Source organism: Aspergillus affinis (genome assembly GCF_023601865.1).
Source record: "Aspergillus affinis strain CMG 70 chromosome Unknown NODE_134_length_96610_cov_85_904478, whole genome shotgun sequence".
Lineage (NCBI taxonomy): Eukaryota > Fungi > Ascomycota > Eurotiomycetes > Eurotiales > Aspergillaceae > Aspergillus > Aspergillus affinis.
In genome coordinates this window covers 1-18,782 of record NW_026515915.1, presented here as the reverse complement: position 1 = coordinate 18,782, position 18,782 = coordinate 1, and the positions used below count along the sequence as shown (strand labels likewise).

The 18,782-nt window shown below is 46.1% G+C and overlaps 3 protein-coding genes across 3 annotated transcripts; 1 reads left to right on the top strand and 2 right to left on the bottom strand.

The window, feature by feature from the left end:
• Positions 1 to 333: 333 nt before the first annotated feature.
• On the bottom strand, positions 334 to 10,115 carry KD926_001680 (inositol polyphosphate kinase VIP1; the record flags this gene model as incomplete). The annotated part of the gene is made up of 8 exons (XM_053105253.1): positions 334 to 2,575; positions 2,641 to 3,498; positions 3,560 to 3,714; positions 4,459 to 5,447; positions 5,499 to 5,630; positions 6,279 to 6,316; positions 6,384 to 7,671; positions 7,727 to 10,115. The coding sequence occupies 8 exons, from the start codon at positions 10,113 to 10,115 to the stop codon at positions 334 to 336; spliced, it is 8,091 nt and encodes a 2,696-aa protein (XP_052951524.1).
• Positions 10,116 to 10,931: 816 nt separating this feature from the next.
• KD926_001679 (rRNA-processing protein UTP21) lies at positions 10,932 to 14,291 on the top strand (the record flags this gene model as incomplete). The annotated part of the gene is made up of 5 exons (XM_053105252.1): positions 10,932 to 11,057; positions 11,263 to 12,651; positions 12,712 to 12,945; positions 13,008 to 13,646; positions 13,704 to 14,291. The coding sequence occupies 5 exons, from the start codon at positions 10,932 to 10,934 to the stop codon at positions 14,289 to 14,291; spliced, it is 2,976 nt and encodes a 991-aa protein (XP_052951523.1).
• A 436-nt stretch (positions 14,292 to 14,727) lies between these two features.
• Positions 14,728 to 16,343, bottom strand: KD926_001678 (uncharacterized protein; the record flags this gene model as incomplete). Its single annotated transcript, XM_053105251.1, has 4 exons — positions 14,728 to 14,807; positions 14,851 to 15,408; positions 15,622 to 16,007; positions 16,078 to 16,343. The coding sequence occupies 4 exons, from the start codon at positions 16,341 to 16,343 to the stop codon at positions 14,728 to 14,730; spliced, it is 1,290 nt and encodes a 429-aa protein (XP_052951522.1).
• Positions 16,344 to 18,782: the final 2,439 nt, after the last annotated feature.

Sequence of the window (18,782 nt, the reverse complement as noted above, 5' to 3'; positions counted from 1 at the left end):
AAATGGTTAATAACAGACGGTTTGATTCGAGAAGATATTGGAGGTTGCAGTTATTTGTTCGGCTTGAAGGGGGAGGGAAAGGGGACCGAAAAAAAAAACCCATACCCCGCCGTGAGTGGTGGGGGAAGAGCCTTCTGATGTCACACACAAGGTCGTGTCGCCAAGAGCGCGTGTCCACTCTGAAGCTACACCGGAGTACGGTCCGTAAGTCATAAATATTATCTATTCTATGGTATTAGTATTTACATATTCTCAAACGATTACAACCACCAAGACCCAAAAATTCCACCAGTAGTTGAATCTGCACAAAATCAGACGCCCATATATTGCCATTCATTCACTTATCAACTCCTCCCTAGTTTTAGACTTGATAGAAATATAACCATAGTCGTTGTGGTTATCTTCGAGGCCCGGGTTTTCCGAGATGATTGTAGATGATTCTCTTGTAGTTGAATGGTTGGCTGCAGAGGGGGCGCTTTCGAAAGATCTATGCTCTTCATTTTCCGCCTGGATGATCTGTGTGCGTGCTGTATATTCGGGCTCAGGCTCAGTCAAAGCATCGGAGTGGCCGCGATTATTGAGAGCTGTGTCATCAAGCAGCTCTGCGGAGTGTTCGTGTTTAGTGAGGCTCCTAGTTTCGAGGATAGCTGGCTGATCTTGCAAGTCCCCGCCCAGTTCACCGATTGGTACCGGAGATGGATCAGCCCTCTCCATGCCGTGCTTGGAGATGCCATCAGACTTGGAGCTACACCCAAAATGTGTATCAACAAGGTGCTTTACCACCGGCCACCCATAGGCATTCGTGAACATTCGCCTAACAATGATATTATTGTGTGCATCAGGTTCAAGCCGCACGAGTACTTTCCTCCATGATAGGTTACGGTGGTATGCTCTCGCAATTTTTTCCTCGACTTTGAGCCCACGCTCAGGTTCAGCCTCGTCATAACTGGGTTCGATTTGAGGATCTTGCGATGGAAGTAATTGTGGTCCCGAGGATTTGCTTTGTGAAGAACCGAATGTCAAGGTGCGGCGCTTGGTAGGAAGAGGTGGTGGAATGTCCTCAGGATGATATATCCGATCATGAAAAATGGTCCGAGCTCTTGACTCGGGGTCAACGATGAAATCAGCGGGAGGGAGAGGTGGCATGAGAAGATCACTGGCAGATTCAAAGAAAGTAGTTTTAGGGGGGGTATTAGACCCGTATTCTTCGGAAGGACTGTCACGAGCAAGACTCTCGCGATGACAGAAACTAGACGATGATACTCCTTCGACGATATCACCAGGAGGAAGTGTTTGACTGCGTTTATATATCTTTGTTTGTTTGTATCCCGTGGTGGTATTTGCTTTCCCTTTGGGCCGAAACATTGAGAAAATATTGCCGAGTGAGCTATGTGAGAAAAGCTGGTTTGATTCGTTCTTTGGCAAGGCTTCCGCAGCGGATAGACTTGCTGGTAGAAGCTTGCTTGGGCTTTGATCACCATCAAACGAACCCGAGCCACCATGGTTTGTTGTGTTGTGCATATCGACAGGCATTGTTGGTTTCTCACCTTTATGTGGGGGGTCCTTCTGTCTGAAATCTGCAACAGAACGAGTGCTTCGCGGGGATTTGGAATTGGCACCGGTTAGTTCAGCCCATCCCCATTCAGCCATCGTTCCAACAATGCCATTTCCCCGTCTAGCTTTCTCCACTCGGTCTAATCCCTTCCAATCGAGGAATAGCAGACAAGAGGTGCGTAGAGGAACGATCCCATCATTGACGACGTTGGAATAGACCGTGCGATTCTGAAACTTAGATAATATTTCATGAGCCGGACCACAGGGTAGGATCCTGAGTAAAGGCTTCGAGCCAGCGTTTGCGTGTTGGTGCGGCTTCGTGGAGTCCCCTTTGCCGCCAATCATGGCTTCCCAGCCACTTCTTACTCGCGGCGCCGTCCAACTAAGCCCTAGGTCCTGACCTGTCCGACCAACAAGACCCAAGTCTAAGGCAAACCTAACGTACATAGGATTTTCATTGCTGAGGCCTAGGAACGGGGTGGCAAGAGCGACAAAGTTGACAGGTTTGATAGAATCAAAGAATCCGGGATAGTGTTTTTGAATATACGCAATAGCATATGTTTGAATGAGACCGCCGAGTGAGTGTCCAATGAAACTGATGCTTGTTATTTTGTAAGCATGGGTTTTGGCATCAGGGAGCCCAGCTGGATTGTCAGAGCAGGCACCGTCTATAGAAGGTTCTTCCACTGCACTCTTCCAAGTAGAACGGGTTTTTGGGAAAGAATTTGTGCTGGCAGATCTGCCAGGTAGATGTGGCTGGTCAGGATATGTCATCAAAAGAACATATTTTGCGAGGCGTTTCCCAAGGTACTGAATCCCGCGTTCAGTACGGACAGCATTTCCAGGAAAACCTCTAACTATGACCTGTTCGACGTCGTTATCGTCCCCTTCTTCCTCACCCCCATCTCCCTCATCCTCCTCCTCATTCCCCTGGTGGTCTTGCTGCTCCTGCTCTTGTTGCTCGTTGTCTCCAATGCGGCTCGCTGTCTTAGAGCTGGCAGGGGCGCAGGGGCCAGCATGTCTAGTTGAAAGATTCTGTTAGCGAGTCGTGAACGGTGAAAATGTACAGTCAGATAATTCTCTTACTCGTTCTTGTTGCTCTTATTTCTATTCTTTGTGTGACGACCTTTAGAGCCTCTCGCATTTCTTGCAGCGGCATCGATGCTTTCTTTGAGATAGAGCATATCTGCGCCGAGATTGCTATGTAAGCCATGCGTTAATATGACAAGATGGATTTTCTTTCTGCGCTGGCCGCACTGGGTCGAGCTAGCGGGGCCATCGAAACTCGATGACGACTCGGCATGCGATGCTGGAAAATCCTGACTTGGTCTCCTCCCCTTTCCTTCGTTATGTTCTTCTGATAAGCCTGGAAAGGGGGGGTAATTCCAAAGGCTAGCAGTATCATCGACAAGCAAGGTAATAGAGCTTGAATAAACGCCTCTGGAAGCAAGAACTTGCTTGCCTTTCGATTCGGTTGACCAATGGTCGCGTAGTTGAGCTGCCCGACCTCCGTCCGTTGTTAACCCCCCTACAGAGAGCTCTGTGGACTTTTTGTCGCGGCCCACCAAAAGTTCAAAGCCGACAGACGCGGTGTTTGAGAAAATCACCTGGGAGACTATCTCCACAACCCATGTCACGGGCTCGGATGAATCGGATCTGGCTTGAGTATTTTTCGGTGTGCTGCTCTGCGAAACATTGATGACCGCATCCCAGTTCCCTCCTGCTTTTAGGTAAGGTTCAAATTGTGGTGTTTCCTCCGTATCTCGATGGGGGAATTTAACGTTGGGGTCAAATGTAGAGGGATAGCAGGACGTGTACAGGGTGTAGGGACCATGAAGATAAGCCGCTCGCAGGGGGATTGCAGACGTATTCTTTACTTTGACGAATAGTTTTTCTGGGATAGGGTGAATCTTTTCAGCTGATGGTGTATATGTGATGGTGTACCTGTTTTTTTGGAGTAGGGTAAGTCCCCGAATCACGCTCGAAAGGGGAGACATGTGCATACCTAACCACCTCACCCACTTGAACACTTCCAGCTTGGTGGATCAACAGCATTTCAGCTGCCTGCTCGACGTTACTTTGAGCTGTACGCCACCCTTGAACAGAATGGAATTTATATTGATTCGACTTGTCAAATGGAGAAAGTCCGCGGTCTGGTATCTGAGACGCAGAATAAAGCTTTGAATTGTGGAGCATCGATTTGAATTGTGAAGCATTCCATGATAGAAGTAAAGCAGATGCTCATCAAGCCCACTAGGCCATAGGCGCTTGCTTTACTTGAGCAAGGTTAACAGTGAGACTGGGGTCTATTCCTTGTGATTGCTCGGGTTAGAACCATCGGGGTGGGTACGGCACCCAGCGACGGTAGCCCGCCCGCCCGTACGTAGTCATGTGGGTACTGTATGTATCCCCTGACCCCCTGACCCGAATACACCATGTACATACGAAGTATGTATGTATGTATTTACCTACGTTCTAAGAGAGTTATACCTGCTACCTTTACCTATCACGATCACTCTTCTACTATACAAATACTATCCCCCAAAATCCATTTCAGTGCCTCTCCACCATTATCGAAACTGAAATTTCAAATTCCATGGAATCTGTCAATCCCGAATCCCTGTCTTGACTTTTCTAGTTACCCAATAACTAGTATGTACTACAGACTGTCTTGTCAATATGCCAGCTTTCCATAGAAACGTAACGTGTGATTTAACTAGACACGATGTTCTAACACGGATGTGCCACAGCCTCATGTGGCACCCTGAATGATGGCTGTAACGCAATGGGAACGTTGTGCAGACGAAACGCAGTCTCATGAACCATGGTCGAATACCTGGTAGTTTATCTTCACATGTTTGGAGGTACTAATATGTTCAATGCGCATTTATCGTCTTTGCTCACCTCGACCCAGCCCTTCTCCTCGACAGCAATGACTTTGCCATCAATACATACTCTTCTCCATCTCTCATCCTGCTCGTCGAAATCAATTCTAAGCTTCGCAATCTCTCTGTAGCAAACACGGTCCTTTTTTACATGCTGACCTCCGCGATAGGCATCGCTCATCAGTTGCATAGCATGCTCCGGAGGTAGTGGCCCGAAATGAACCATTCGAAGGCAGCCATCGAGCGGCTTTGATTCGGGGGAGATCACAAAGGCCTCTTCAAGCCTCGAAACCAAAGTCACTAGCAAATACATGTGTTCCCGGGTTTGCATGATTTCGACACGCTCACTGTCTGTTTGGCCGTTGCTCTTCGTGAAAGTAACCGTACCAATGTATCTATGGGTCTCGGCACCACTGGATGGGAAAAGAAGTTCCTTTGCAGCCATCTTGAACCTATCGGCCCCAAATCTGCGATATTCCACCGTGTCACTATCAGCCACTAATGCCGCGTGCATGCCCCAACTGACAACCACGGCACCATATATTCTCGGGCCCAGGTTGTCATTTGCTGGGTTATCAATGATAAGGGCCCGAGACTGGCCCTCTTCAGTGACGTATCGTGCGCCAGGTGAGAATATAGCACCGAAGACGGGTATGGGCTTGGGCGTGCCTTGCAGCAGAGCCACTAAGGCGGAAAGCGGCCGAGAACCGATTCCAATCGAGCTTGCCATTGCGTTTCCTGTGCCCATTGGGATGAGAGCAAGCGTGGGAGGATGTAATGAAGGTGTACCAGCAGTGTGAAAGGTATTAACGATATCAGTCAAGCCGCCATCTCCGGATAGAAGAACTATCGTCTGCGAGATTCCAGACTCGGCTTTCAAGATAAACCTTGACATACACAGCTCAATTATTGTATTTGCGGATTCTGTTTCGTGGATTTCATAGTCGGATAATCCAAGATGCAACAAGAGAGGCTGCAAGATATGGAGAAAGATGTGTTTGGCCCTTCCTGTCCCCGAAAGGCTAGATATTATGATATGTATTTCTCTTGTCTCCGTACCTCGAGTCTGAAGGTGACGAGGAACAGACTCGTACAGGTGAGATGATAGTAGCTTTGGTGGTAAAGAGCTGAACGAGACCGACTCTAGACGTCCGTACTCATCCCGGAGGCCACAGCCGGCTTCCTGATGCCCTGTTCGGAGGAACAATAAGGTATACCCCTTTGTGGCAGTGGCGTGCTTCGGGATGACACAAACTATATCATCAATAGCGATCCTGACTTCCTTCTGTTGGGAATCCTGGTATTGGATATAATTGTCGGCGGTATTGTAGTAGAAACAGTCATTATTTGGAATACATTCGACGACCATTATTCCAAAACCACATGTGAAAACATGCACCCAATGAATTCTATGTTGGTTCTATTATTTTTGAGGTAGTGGCAGTGGTGATGATAAGGAGTGGTGTTGTTGAATCATGAAACATGGTGTTGTGGTCGAGTTGATGAAATAACGATAGAGCAGCGTAAGCACGCGAAGCAGTGCCTATGTAATTATGGTGGGGTAGGTACTCAGGTAAAACACCGGGAATACGCGAATACGGTATGATACCTTAGGTATAAGGTACCTTGAACGTAGAAAGTCCGAGAGTGAGAGAAGATATTAGGCGCCCAGAGAGTATCTAGGAACGTCATGATATCGATATAGATACATGTGCATGTAGCAGCAGGTCCTATTTCATTTGTAAAAGCTCCCTACGACTGGTATCTCCGGAATCCCTTGCCTAATAGACCTCGCATGGCATTGAGGTCTATTTTAGCAACTAGACACATGCTTGTCACTCAGGTTTACTGCGATGAATGTCTGCGGTAGTTTGACACTAGAGCAAGACACTGGTTAACAATCTAGTTTAACCAGAACACAAAGGGTAGACAGGTATTACTTACGTGTCAAATTTCGCCTTCAGTGTTTCGATGACCTCTTTCCAATCTTGATGAGCAGTTAAACTCCGTCTCGGCGCACAGCCAATTGCATGTCTAGAGTCAAGCTGTACATCCAGAGGATCAAAAGCATGACACCCGGGGCTGATCGAAATACGGATCGAGTAAGAATTAGTTGATGATTCGCAGTCCCTGGCTTCATAAAGCTCAAAGCAGATCTGAGACAAGTAGTCCAACTCAGGGATAGCTGTTCTTGCTATCTTGGTTTGTATCCCACCCTCCAGAATGCAGTTGAGAAGAGTGTAAATGTGGGACTCCTTTGTGAAGTAAAAGAAGGACTTAGCATCTTGTGAGGCTTGGACCTCTTCAAGATCTCTCACTATTTCTTGAAGAAGAGGCAAAGACGTCAATAGGCCGATCTCTAGCTTTTCGGTGTCGGTGATACCATACTCCTGGGGTGTGACATAATCAAAAAGAACTTTTGCCAGCTTGTATAGTTCCCTCAATTTAGAAAGTCTCCCGTCTAGTTTGGCCTTCTTGGAACTTGATCCTGGATATAGCTTGAAATAGTGGTCGTAGGAATCATCCAGTGCCCTGAAGTGGGGCATCGATTCAAATGCGTGCATTCTCTTTTTTAATCCAAACCGTCGGGCGAGGGCGGAGCTTTCAGGGAGTTCTTCGCTCTTTTCCTGACTTGCTCCTTCGCTGCCAGACTTATTATCCTCAGTGGCATCACCTTCGTCGCCGTCCGGTGGCATGAAAACCCATTCCAGGAAAGGCCGGTTGTGAAGGGCGTCGAATTTCATACTATCATAGAGCTCAGAAAGCTTACTTGGATCGACCTTTTCTGTGTCACAAAACTCGGCGAATAGCTTCTCCCATCTTTCCTTAAATAAGGTAGGATCTTCACCAGTACACCACCGACCTTGGATCGAGTCCAAAGCGGGATTACCTGAGTTTAAATCTGTCAAGGCAGGATCCTCGAAGTCGTCTGATTCCATGACATCATGTTGCGGTTTTTCAAGTCTTTGGAAATTATGTCTCATGACGTCGCGATGGAACTTCATAAGTTCGACAACTGTAGCTAGAACAACCGACGGCTCAGGAATATTGTCTTTTGGCCAGGTAAACTGCGATGGTGCAGAGCCCTCCCGTAAAAGCAGTTTCAGCTTCTTCTTAACTTTGTCCATGTGGTCTTTAGCGGCGTTGGAGTCGTCCAAAAGATCCTTGCGGACTTGTATAAAATCTTCCGGGAGCTCTTTTTGGTCAAGAAAGGAACAAGCCCAAATTTGAGCTATATCACCTGTTTAGTTCACAGCCCACGGAACAAGCAAGGATATCAAACTCACCACTAGTGCTCACCCTTCGCTCGGAGCTCGTGAATATGCGAACGTTGTTAAGGGCCTCTTTATTCATCAACTTCAGGTCATCACGCATGTTAAGCCCTAGATCTTGAGATTGGTATCTCGCCGCATGTGTAGGCTCCCCTCCCCATTTAATTACGAGCTGAAGTTTATCCAGGACAAGGTCATTCTCAGCCGCAGAGAATCGTGAAAATGTTGCACCAGAGATAGAATCGCTTCGCGTTTGAGACCTGCTCGTATCGTGGGTCCCTAATGAAGTTTCAACGGGATGGGAACACATGGCGCCATCCTCAGTGTTCTCGGTGGAAGCCATCTGGGTTGTTTGTCCGCATGGCTTGTCAAATTCCTTCTTGCGAAACATCGGCTTGATCTGGACCTTTGTCCCAGGCCAGCCCCCCTTTTTCTGGAGAGATGTACGTAGTAATTTTAGTTTATCCATATCTTCCAGGCCATTTTTCATCGCCACTCTAACAGCATCGGACACGCTAGCCAAGGCTGCCTCCCCTTTGATAACGACCTCCTCTTGGTGTCCTTTTAGTAGGTCGATGAAGGGTTGACTGTGAAATGTGAATTTGAATTTTTGTTTAGGTGTGCGGTCTGCATGGCGAATGACTGCCACCATACCTTTCAGTTTCCAGGAGTGTTTGGAAGCTGGAGGTGGGGGTGGAGCCCCCTCATTTAGGTTTATCGACATGACAGGTGAAGCGCTAGGTGGAGAAACATGGGCACTGGAAGCTGGAAGTCTCTCATGCGTGGATGAGGCATTATGACAAGACACATTATCACGAGCCTCTGTAGTGGAAGAAGGGGCCATCAAGCCAGAAGAATTTGACTGCTCGGAGGTTTGGTGGCCTGACGTGTTCCCATGAATCTTTGAGGTGCTGGGAGATTTGAGCAGAGTCCTTAAAGCATGCTTGTGGGAGACAGAATATCTCCAGGGATGACCAGTGTCTGGTGAGAATGATTCAATCTGCTCCTGGTTCCCTTCACGCCTGTGCTTCTCGTTCAAAAAGGCGTCCTTCAGAATACTAGCACATCTATCGTAATAGTCATTGTTGTCTTTGACAAAGCTCCAGCCGTTAACGTCAATAACATAGCTTCTCTCTCCCACTCGAAGCATGTCAAAGCCACATATTCTTTGACCAAATCCATTTGATATTTTGGAGGCGATTGCGGCTTCATCCTTGCTCAGCTGTGTAATATACCTCAACTCCTTGCCATGGGTGTTTCGACGAACAAGTCCATCTACCACAGGTGATTTCCGTGTTTCAGCGTGACAGAAGTCTGGCCCCACTGTGTATGCTTTGACGTCCTCTGAATTGTCCACTCTCAGGAACTGTTCATAGATGTAGCTTGTACCATCCTCATTCACGGACCGGGGAATAATAAGAGATGGATCGTATTCAGAGCTCTTATTCCCAATTTTTCGAAAGAGCCTTCGTCCACCACCGCCATACTGCTGGTCATTAGGGAAGTAGATATGGATATTATGGTCCTCCCCATTCACGGGTTTTTCGACAAATGGTTTTTTGAAAGTTTTACCATCAACTATAAGTGAATCTCCATCATCTGACAAGGCGACGCTCTTTGTTTTCGAAGCACCTCCTCCAGTTCCGTCTTCAGGGCCCTCGAGTTTAATCCCCGTCAGCTTATGTACGTGTTGGGCGAGATCTGAGGACTCCAGAATTGGCCCACCATCTCGATTAACTTCCAATCTTTTGGGCGTTGGGACGTTCATGTGGTCTAAAATTCTCAAGCAAAGACGCCTATCCCATAGAACCTTCTGCATAGGCAAGTCATTGACGCAGAATGGTTTCCGCAGTCTTGCATAGGCAATGGCCTTGTCCAGCGGGAAGCCATCGGAAAAGAATGCAATAAGAAAGTCACACACAGGCCAATTCTCTACTGCTTCGTCGAGAATGACCTTGTCACCAAATACTATAACCTCAAACCCACCCTTCGACTGAAGGCGTGTTAGGATATTCTGACTTGGCTTGCTTCGCGCTTTAACATCTAGGGCACAGACACCTATTTTCCCAATGGTAGGAGGTGTATACTCCGTTTCACTGACGGAGCTAGTGGCGGTACTTCCACTTAATCGGCGGGGAGCCCGGCTGGAAGAGCGAGTGGATGAATGGTTGCCTCGGCCTTGATTCTCCGGTGCGTCGGATCTGGGCGTCTTGGATTGATTGATTTGGATCCCATATTGATTCCCCTTGAGGGAGATGGATCCTGCGGCATCATAAAGTAAACTGAAAGGCGGTTTATCCGACCGATCCGGGGTGGGGTTCGAAGCAGCGTTGCTTTCGACATCGCCTTCAGAGCAGCTGGCAGATGCGTCATGGTCAGGGGGGCGGTCACAGCCGGAATCCATGAGGTAGAGTAATTGAAGAAACAATCAGTGGCTAATACTTGGGGTCAGCATTGGTCGCTTGCGAAGAGTGTGCTAGGCTTCTGACAGAGCTTGGTTGATAAAATTGATCAACCTTCGATTTGGTTGGTGGGGGGCAGGATTGAGAATAGGTGGGTAGGAGGTTGAGCAGTTAAGGAATGGTGGCGACGGATGGAAATCATGAAATGGAGCCCCGGGCAGCGAAACTAGAAGCAGTACCCGTTAGGTAGAACATAGGTATGAATATATAATCTGATGAGTTTGCTTTGAGGCTATACGTGCACATAATTAATTGACAATTATATCTCCTCTACAATTAAGACCTTTGCACTGTACTCTACAGAACAATGAATGTCTTTCTGGACACAATGTAGTACATGTAACTGCTGTAGATGCATACCTGGGTACATACTGTATGTATGTATGTATGTATATCCATACATGGTACAGTACATACGCGTAGGTAGGTAGGTATGGTAAGGTAGTAGTTACTGTACTGAATTAAGGTAAGCATTCATCATCGTACGGAGTACAATGGGTGGGTCACGTAGGCGGTGCGGATGCCGGATATTTCTATGCTCCGATAAATTGGCAGAAAAAAAAAGAAGGCAAAAAAAAAAAAGGACGGGCAGTAGAGAGGCCCGACTAAGGTAAATGCAGTGAGTCGACCATTTGTGAACCCCGAGAACATTAATCAGCTCCCTACCTGGCCTTTGTTTTTTGAATTTGAATTCGGAAAGCTGCTATTCAAGTGAAAAAAAAAAGGGAAAGGAAGAAAAAGAAGAAGAAGTGGAAAGCATGCCATCCGATCACAATGGCGGCTTTGACCTACCTCTAGCAAAGAGGCAAAAGAGGTTAATTAAGGAAGAGGCCTCTCAGGCATATTCACAAACCACCGGCTCCAAGATTTTCGCTCCATTCCGAGTATGTATCGCTGTTCAATCACAAACTTCACCTTTTCCACATTCCTACCTTGCTTGTCCTCAAGGATACTAATTGGCATTTTGCGTGTAAGACTCTAGGACTGGTCTCATCCACACCAATTCCGTTTACCTGCGTACGCTTAGGAAAAGCTACTTTCCAAATTACGACTTGTGTAGGGCATAGCTTACAAACTTATGACTTAAAGCGAGGACTTACATTGGTCTTTGTGAGCAGACCCCAAACTCCGGAGAGCATCACAGCCACCTTTGCATGGCAGGACAAAGTTTTTGCAGCGTGGGGTAGTGCTCGGCCGGGGTCTTCTCGGGGCATCTGGGTCTTCAAGCGTGGCAAGAAGGTTGCGTCCCTCCAAACAACCGCCGAGTTCATTGAACCGATAGACCGGCTTCTTGTCTTCGGTACTTGGATCGTGGGCTGCAGTAGCAAGTGCATACAAGTGTGGAAAACTAACTCCTACGAACACTACACCACCCTCACCCCTCGGCATGGCATAGACACTACCGAAGATGATGTTTATACAAGTGAAATGTGCAATATGCCAACATACCTCAACAAAATCTTCGTGGGCAGATACGACGGAAGCGTTGACGTTTGGAACGTGAAAACGGGAAAATTGATTTATTCCTTGCTTCCGGAGTCAAGAGAATCGGGCGCCGTGTGTTCAATTCAGCCAAGCCCTGTATTATCTTTAATCGCAGTGGCCTACAAAAACGGCGGGCTGTCCATCATTCACGTCGACACAGGGCGACTTGTTTTAGCATTGAGGAAAAGCTCCTCAAACTTGCACCAGATTACCTCCATCGCCTTCCGGACAGATGGCCTGGGCGCTGGTGCAGACGGCCGGAAGTCGGGTGTCATGGCGACAAGTTGTGTGAACAGTGGTGATGTTACATTGTGGGACTTGAACAATGGTGGCAAGGTTATGGGTATCCTTCGCCGAGCCCATGCAATGTCCCGGGATGAAACAGGGGCCGGGGTTAATCACGTTGAGTTTTTGGATGGTCAGCCAGTGCTTGTCTCATCCGGGAAGGACAATGCGCTTAGAACTTGGATCTTCGACGAGAGCCCATTTTCTCCGATACCTAGGCCTCTGCATTCGAGGCGCGGGCACTCCGCGGCAATCACTACGCTTGGGTTTTTACCCCCAGTCTCTGAAGATTCCGAATTTGGTGGGAAATGGTTGTTGAGCGCCAGCAAAGACCGCAGTCTTTGGGGATTCAGCGTTCGGAAAGACAGCCAGAATACCGAAATATCACAAGGACCTATCGAACGCAAGGCAAAGAAACTTCCGGCTCCAGCCAATCTTCCCACGGGGAATGAAACACAAGATAACCTCAAGGCCCCAGAGATCACCTGCATCGCTTGCTCACTTAACCGCGATGGGGGGATTGGAGTTACGACTTCGGGTTCAACATGGGCGAATCCCAAACTCGCGAATACATCCGAATCGAATAAAACCGGTTGGGAAAGTATAGTGACCGGGCATCGCGGGGACAAGTATGCTCGGACGTGGTTCTGGGGCAAGAAAAAGGCTGGACGTTGGGCGTTCGAGACTAGCGATGGAACCGATGTAAAGGTGAGCACCTTGTCCCTGGAGGAAGTAGGAGGATTCTATATCTGATTGGATCACATACAGAGTGTCGCACTTTCTCAATGTGGAACATTTGCTTTGATTGGTTCTGCAGGAGGCTCGGTTGATATGTTCAACATGCAATCAGGTGCCCATCGACAAAGCTTTCCTTGTCGTAGCATGAAAAAGAAGAACAACATTGCCGACAGCAATCCCAGACATACTAAAGCAGTCACCGGCTTGTGGATAGATGGGCTGAACCAAACCGTTATCAGTTGCGGTCTTGATGGGAATGTTAAGGTAAGCCCAAACAAGTCTTACGAATTTTGATTCGAATTGAGTCTAAGCATCTCTCTTTACAGTTTTGGGATTTCACTGCCGGCTCATTAGTGGATGAGTTAAACTGGCACCCGATGGCATCTGTCACTGGACTTCGCTACAGCAGCGCCAGTGAATTGCTTGCATTCAGCTGTGATGATCTTTCAATCCGCGTTGTCGACATTGAAACAAGGAAAGTAGTGCGCGAGTTTTGGGGTTGTGTAGGTCAAATCAATGACTTCACATTTTCTGCCGACGGGCGATGGATTATTGCTGCATCCATGGACTCCGTCATTCGAGTATGGGACATGCCGACCGGGCATCTCATTGATCTCTTTCGCTTACCGAATACTTGCACGTCGCTGTCTATGTCGCCAACAGGGGAGTTCCTGGCTACGTCGCATGCCAATGGCGTGGGAATAAATCTATGGTCCAACAGAAACGTCTTTGTGCCGGTATCGACTCAAAATCTCGATGAGAACGACGTCTCCGATATGGTGATTCCTACAGCATCTGGGGAGCAGGGCACTGACGCTATCGAAGCTGCTTTCCTTGACGCACCTGAACAGGTTGAGTCAGCAGGCCCTATACTATCCAACGGACAGCTCAGTCGAGATATGATGACTCTCAGTGTTGTCCCAAGGAATAGATGGCAGGCCCTCGTTAAATTGGATCTAATTCGGGTGAGTTATATTCAGCGTTCTACCTTACCCTTGAGTCTGTTTCTTATCCGTCAATAGGAACGTAACAAGCCCCTAAGCCCGCCGAAAGTATCCGAAAAAGCACCTTTCTTTCTTCCAGCAGCGTCTAAAAGCGCTTACGACGAGGATGTGGATTCTTCACTGTTAGCGGAGAGCACTGCTGCTGAGCGCTCACGGATTGCCAGGTTGCAACATTCCCACGGTAAAAACGCAGGCTCTCAGTTAACATCACTCCTTGAAAATGGACGGGTATCTGGGAATTTCGATCCTTTCATGGAACATTTGAAGTCTCTATCCCCGGCAAAAGCAGATCTCGAAATCAGATCACTTAATACACGAGTCCTGAACAGACGCTCAGAATTATCAGATTTTATCTGCGCGCTCTCTGGCCGTCTTTCGTCAAAAAAGGACTTTGAAGTTGTGAACGCTTGGATGGCAGTGATTCTCAAGATACACGCCGATGTCATTGCGGAATGCTCTGCACCTGAATCGGTCGAATTGGGGAGTAATGTGTTAAGGGACGCCTTGGTTGCCTGGACTAAAATACAGCAACAAGAAGCACAACGCCTAGCTGGGAGGGTAGGATATTGTCGAGGTGTTGTCGGATTCTTGAGGTCTTCTCGTTGACGATGCACAAGAGTTACCCGTATAGCAATTACCAAGTTCAGCGCCCTCCACCTGTGTTCTTTCATTTGGTTTTCTTCTTGCTTTTGTACGGTAGCAATAACATGCATGATGAAATTTGTAATGTCATTAATTCATTCGCAGTCAAGGAGGTCATATATATTATGAGGTGTCATCGAACAAGCCTTGCGATTCTCGGTCGGGCCTGTTGAAATCGGTGTCAAGGACGGCAAAGATTGAGAACAAGCCGAGTCTCCAACAAGTTGAAAAAATCTCTCAACTAGATCACTGATAGTTTGTGTGGATAAATTGCATCTTATGGTCTGACTTGCAGGACGCATCATAATATGAAGAGCCGGGAGGCTAGCAAGCAAGTTTCGCAATTGCGGGGCAGCTCCATTACCAAGAGCTGTAGTTTCGAGCAACTGGGATAATATTCTCAGAGAATAGAGCCCGGCCAGTATTTGCGCATTAAGATGTATATCGGCCCATTCCAATTCTTCGCCCATATGACCAAGACTTAGAAATCGGGTTAGTCGCTCCGGCTCGGGCAACATCTTACCCCCTTCGGTGTCGTGGATTTCGTAGAGAACAAACATTATCCAGTAGACCGGTAAAGATGTACTGGCTCCCAACGCAGCATCGAACGAGCTCATGCGCGCCCAGATCTCGCCCATTTGAGAATCGATCAGCTCTGCATCGTCAAGATATATTGGGTGAGATGCGATTCTTGCCCCTCGTCGAACGAATTCACTAATAAAACGGTGCCTTTCCGATGTCGGGCGCGATGAGTTGAGAATTGAGTATGCTAGTGTCCTAAAAGATAGGCCTGATACCCATGCACAGCGCCGGGCGTGGTCTTCGTTAAGTATTGCCAGGTATACGTGCGGCGCCTGGCATGGCGCGAATGCCTCTTGCAACTCATACTGCCAATACAATTCTGATACTCTCGCGTCAAGGTCCCGGGGTGTTTTGCGGCTTGCATTATCAATTGAATCAAGGTCGTACTCTTGAACAAAAACACGAAAGGCTGGCGATTCTGCGAGTTGCCCGTCCACTTGATTGGTTTGTCGTATTAATTCCGCCAGTCGTATGTGCGGTTCACTCTGAAGGCCATAAGCTAGGCGAGTTAGATCCTTGATTCCCAGCCTTTTGGCCAGCGAAGCAGGACATATTCTCAAGGATTTCACCTGGGAAGAAGCGGGGGCTAATTGATCCCAGTTTAACATATAAAGTGAATTCAATAGCACAACCGAGCCACAGGGTCCGAGATCATATAGTAATAAGTCCGAGTCGTTTGTGAGTATAGCTGAGTTTGAGTGTCTTGCCGTACGAGCGCAATGGGCATCTGCTTCCCCCGGTACCATCACAGTAATGTCTGCCCAGGGAAAGTCTGCCAGGTAAAGCTGGGGTATAGACATGACATCCTTAGCAACATTGAGTATATTTGCTCGGTTCCACCTGTGTTTGAGATCCTCAAAAACCGCTGGAACGATGAAAGGGTTTTCAGGCAGTGTGTTGTGCTTGGTAGAGATACTCCGAGTCGCAAAGATCTTTTCAGGGCCAACCACACGATCACTACGGGGGGCGTCAGAGCATGAGAAACCCTTCTGAGTTTTCAAACAGAATTGTTCTAGTTTTCTTCGTGACTTTTCCAACCGAGTAAGACGGATCTCGCGCTTGTGGGGAGGAAGAGCCCCATCAAAGCATATTTCTTCACTTGGAAAGAATTAGTAGCTTGCTTGCATCATACCCATCATCATGGAACTTGAGTGCGAGGGTAGCTTACATCTGAACTCCGACTATGGTCAATTGAAGAAGGCATATCATCACCCCGCAGCTCACTTCGTTGCATGTTGGCTGAATATCAGGGGAATTTACTTTGGAATCTGACCAAGCAAGCAAGCGCGAGAATACGTGGTAGACCAAACTAGGGCCATCGATCACGATAGATTCAATATTTTCATGGTCCTCCCACTCGGTGTTAACTCCGCGCCCAAGTAATACAGTGTCTGAAAATGGGAGCAGATGCTGTGTTAGGCGGGGAATACCCATGATTACCAGAGCAGATAAGCCCAGCTGAAGTATTCCAAAGGTGTCAACACTTTTTGACTACTCCAATAAGCAAACTATTAGTGGTAACTAGTTAGCCGCAGACTGATTTGCCAAATTTTATGAGACCTAATAACCTTGCATCTATATAAGAAGGCGGTGTAAGACCTCGGGCTTATAGCTCGGTGTGGTCATAGATGTGACGGTCTACAAGGGAGGTTAATAAAAGACAGGCTTATTTCTGAATTATAATTAAAGAATTGTCCTATAGAAAATGAAAGATATCTAAAAGGAGATATAATTTTGCGATTCCCTTAATTAACTAACTAAGAGTTAACGTATTCCACAAACGAGCGGCCACCACACACGAGCGGCCACCTGTGTATTCCCATAGAAAATGGCCATTTTATAGACTTGAATAACACAACTATAATATAATCCTAGAATCTGTGGAAACAGTGGGGTATATAAGTAGCTACCCTTAGTATAAAAAGAGTTTTTTAAAATTTTTAAATGATTTTTTGAAGCCTGTATGGCGGGTTTTATTATAAAATACAATAATATGACTGTGATTTATATTACCTAGTTTATTAGGTATTGTAAAGGCTTAATAATGAAATTTATATACATTATGAAGTATTATAATATATAATAATTATTATTTAACCTTGAATAATGTATTGTGGCTGTGTTATTCAAGTCTATGAAATGGCACCTTTTTATACTCTAATATCTCAACAACAAGTAGGTTTAGAGGTATAGAGTCAAATATATAGTCTATTAATATAGTCTAAATTAAGTATCTCAAGTTTTAGCCCACTAAACTAAGTAGATCTTTAGGTAACATATATAACAGCTGTATTTTTGGTATATTATAATATTCTAGAATTAGAATATAAGACTATAGAGTCTAAAAAGAAGTATTTGTAATCCTGAAGGTATATATATCTTGAATAATTTATACCAGAAAATTCTTTAATTTTATATTAATTAATTAAATTATTTTAAAGAAACAATCCTTTATACTGAAAATTTCTTTAATTTGAAAGATAATAATATTTCCTTTTAAAAAGGCTAAATTTTAGCTCTTATAAATTTTAAATTAAAAAATTATTATTGTTATATCCGTTGAAGCTTAAGCAGGTCTTTAGTGTGACGGGGGCTCAATCTAGAATGAGAAGATATTCCATTCTTCAACTATCTAGGTAGCTGTTCAACGAGAATAACAAACATGAAGAGAAGGAAAGAAGATCCGGTAGTGGGGCTTCCCAGGTGTAAAGAACGACCAAGTCACCTGACCAGCCTAACCCGTGACCACGAGCGTCACATTTAGTTAGTCTATATCAGATTGTTTCGGATAACGCTATTGCGTGAGCCCCCGCCCCCCCCCCTCCCTAACCAGTTGAGTCTCATGTCCGGGTGCAATCCTAGGACCCTGACGCTCTTGGATGGGTATTTAATCACGGGCCCGATGTGTATTGGCGTGCAGTTAAAACAGTATAAATTATAAAAAATTTGATAAATATTTATCAGCTCTTTATTATATAATTATATTATTATTACCGCCTCTACTAGTACCTAAAGATTCTGCCGGAAACGCTTAAACCCGGGATTTCTCAATTAAACATACTTCATTTAAGTCGATAACCCGCTAAATTAAAAGTGGTTTAAAGGCCGGTTTAATATAATAACGAAAGAAAATATAAATCGGAGTGTTTAATATAGAAATTAAAATTTATATAAAGGTTGGTTATTAAAATCAGATTTTATATAAAGAAAAAAAATCGTACCCAAGACTCTAAATAATTATGGGAGTTGATCCTGCCACACCCGCCACGCGCCAATAGTATTGCTTTCCGCCCCAATCCACATCACATGACCCCGTGGCCTAGCGGTTTCGGGGTTTAGTGTCGGGCGATAATGATACGCAATAAATATACTACACAACAAAACATCCGAGGTTTAAAACTAATAAAGATGGAAAGAACAGCTTTTGCCAGCTGTTCTACAACTTAATTAAGCTTTAAACAGGGAAATTCGATTCAAAACCCGAGGGAAAAAAAGATTTTTGTTATGGCGAGCGTGAGAATTGATCCCGTGTCTGTCGCGCGTATATTTCTGTCGTATTTTTAGACTGATTCGTAATGCAAGCGAACGATAAGGTAAGCAGGCAAACGGGCGACGAGATAAGCCTACGACAAAGTAAACAGACGACAATGAACAGGCGATAATATAACGTGATAAAGAGGTTTTAAACGAAAGAAGAGATTAGTCTTATACATTAAATTCTATCTGTCTAATCTACAGTACATACAGAATACTATTCATATAAATGGACGTAAAGTCATAAAGCTGTCAAGCCGTCAAGCTGTCAAGCCGTCAAGCTGTCAAGCCGTCAAGCTGTCAAGCCGTCAAGCTGTCAAGCCGTCAAGCTGTCAAGCC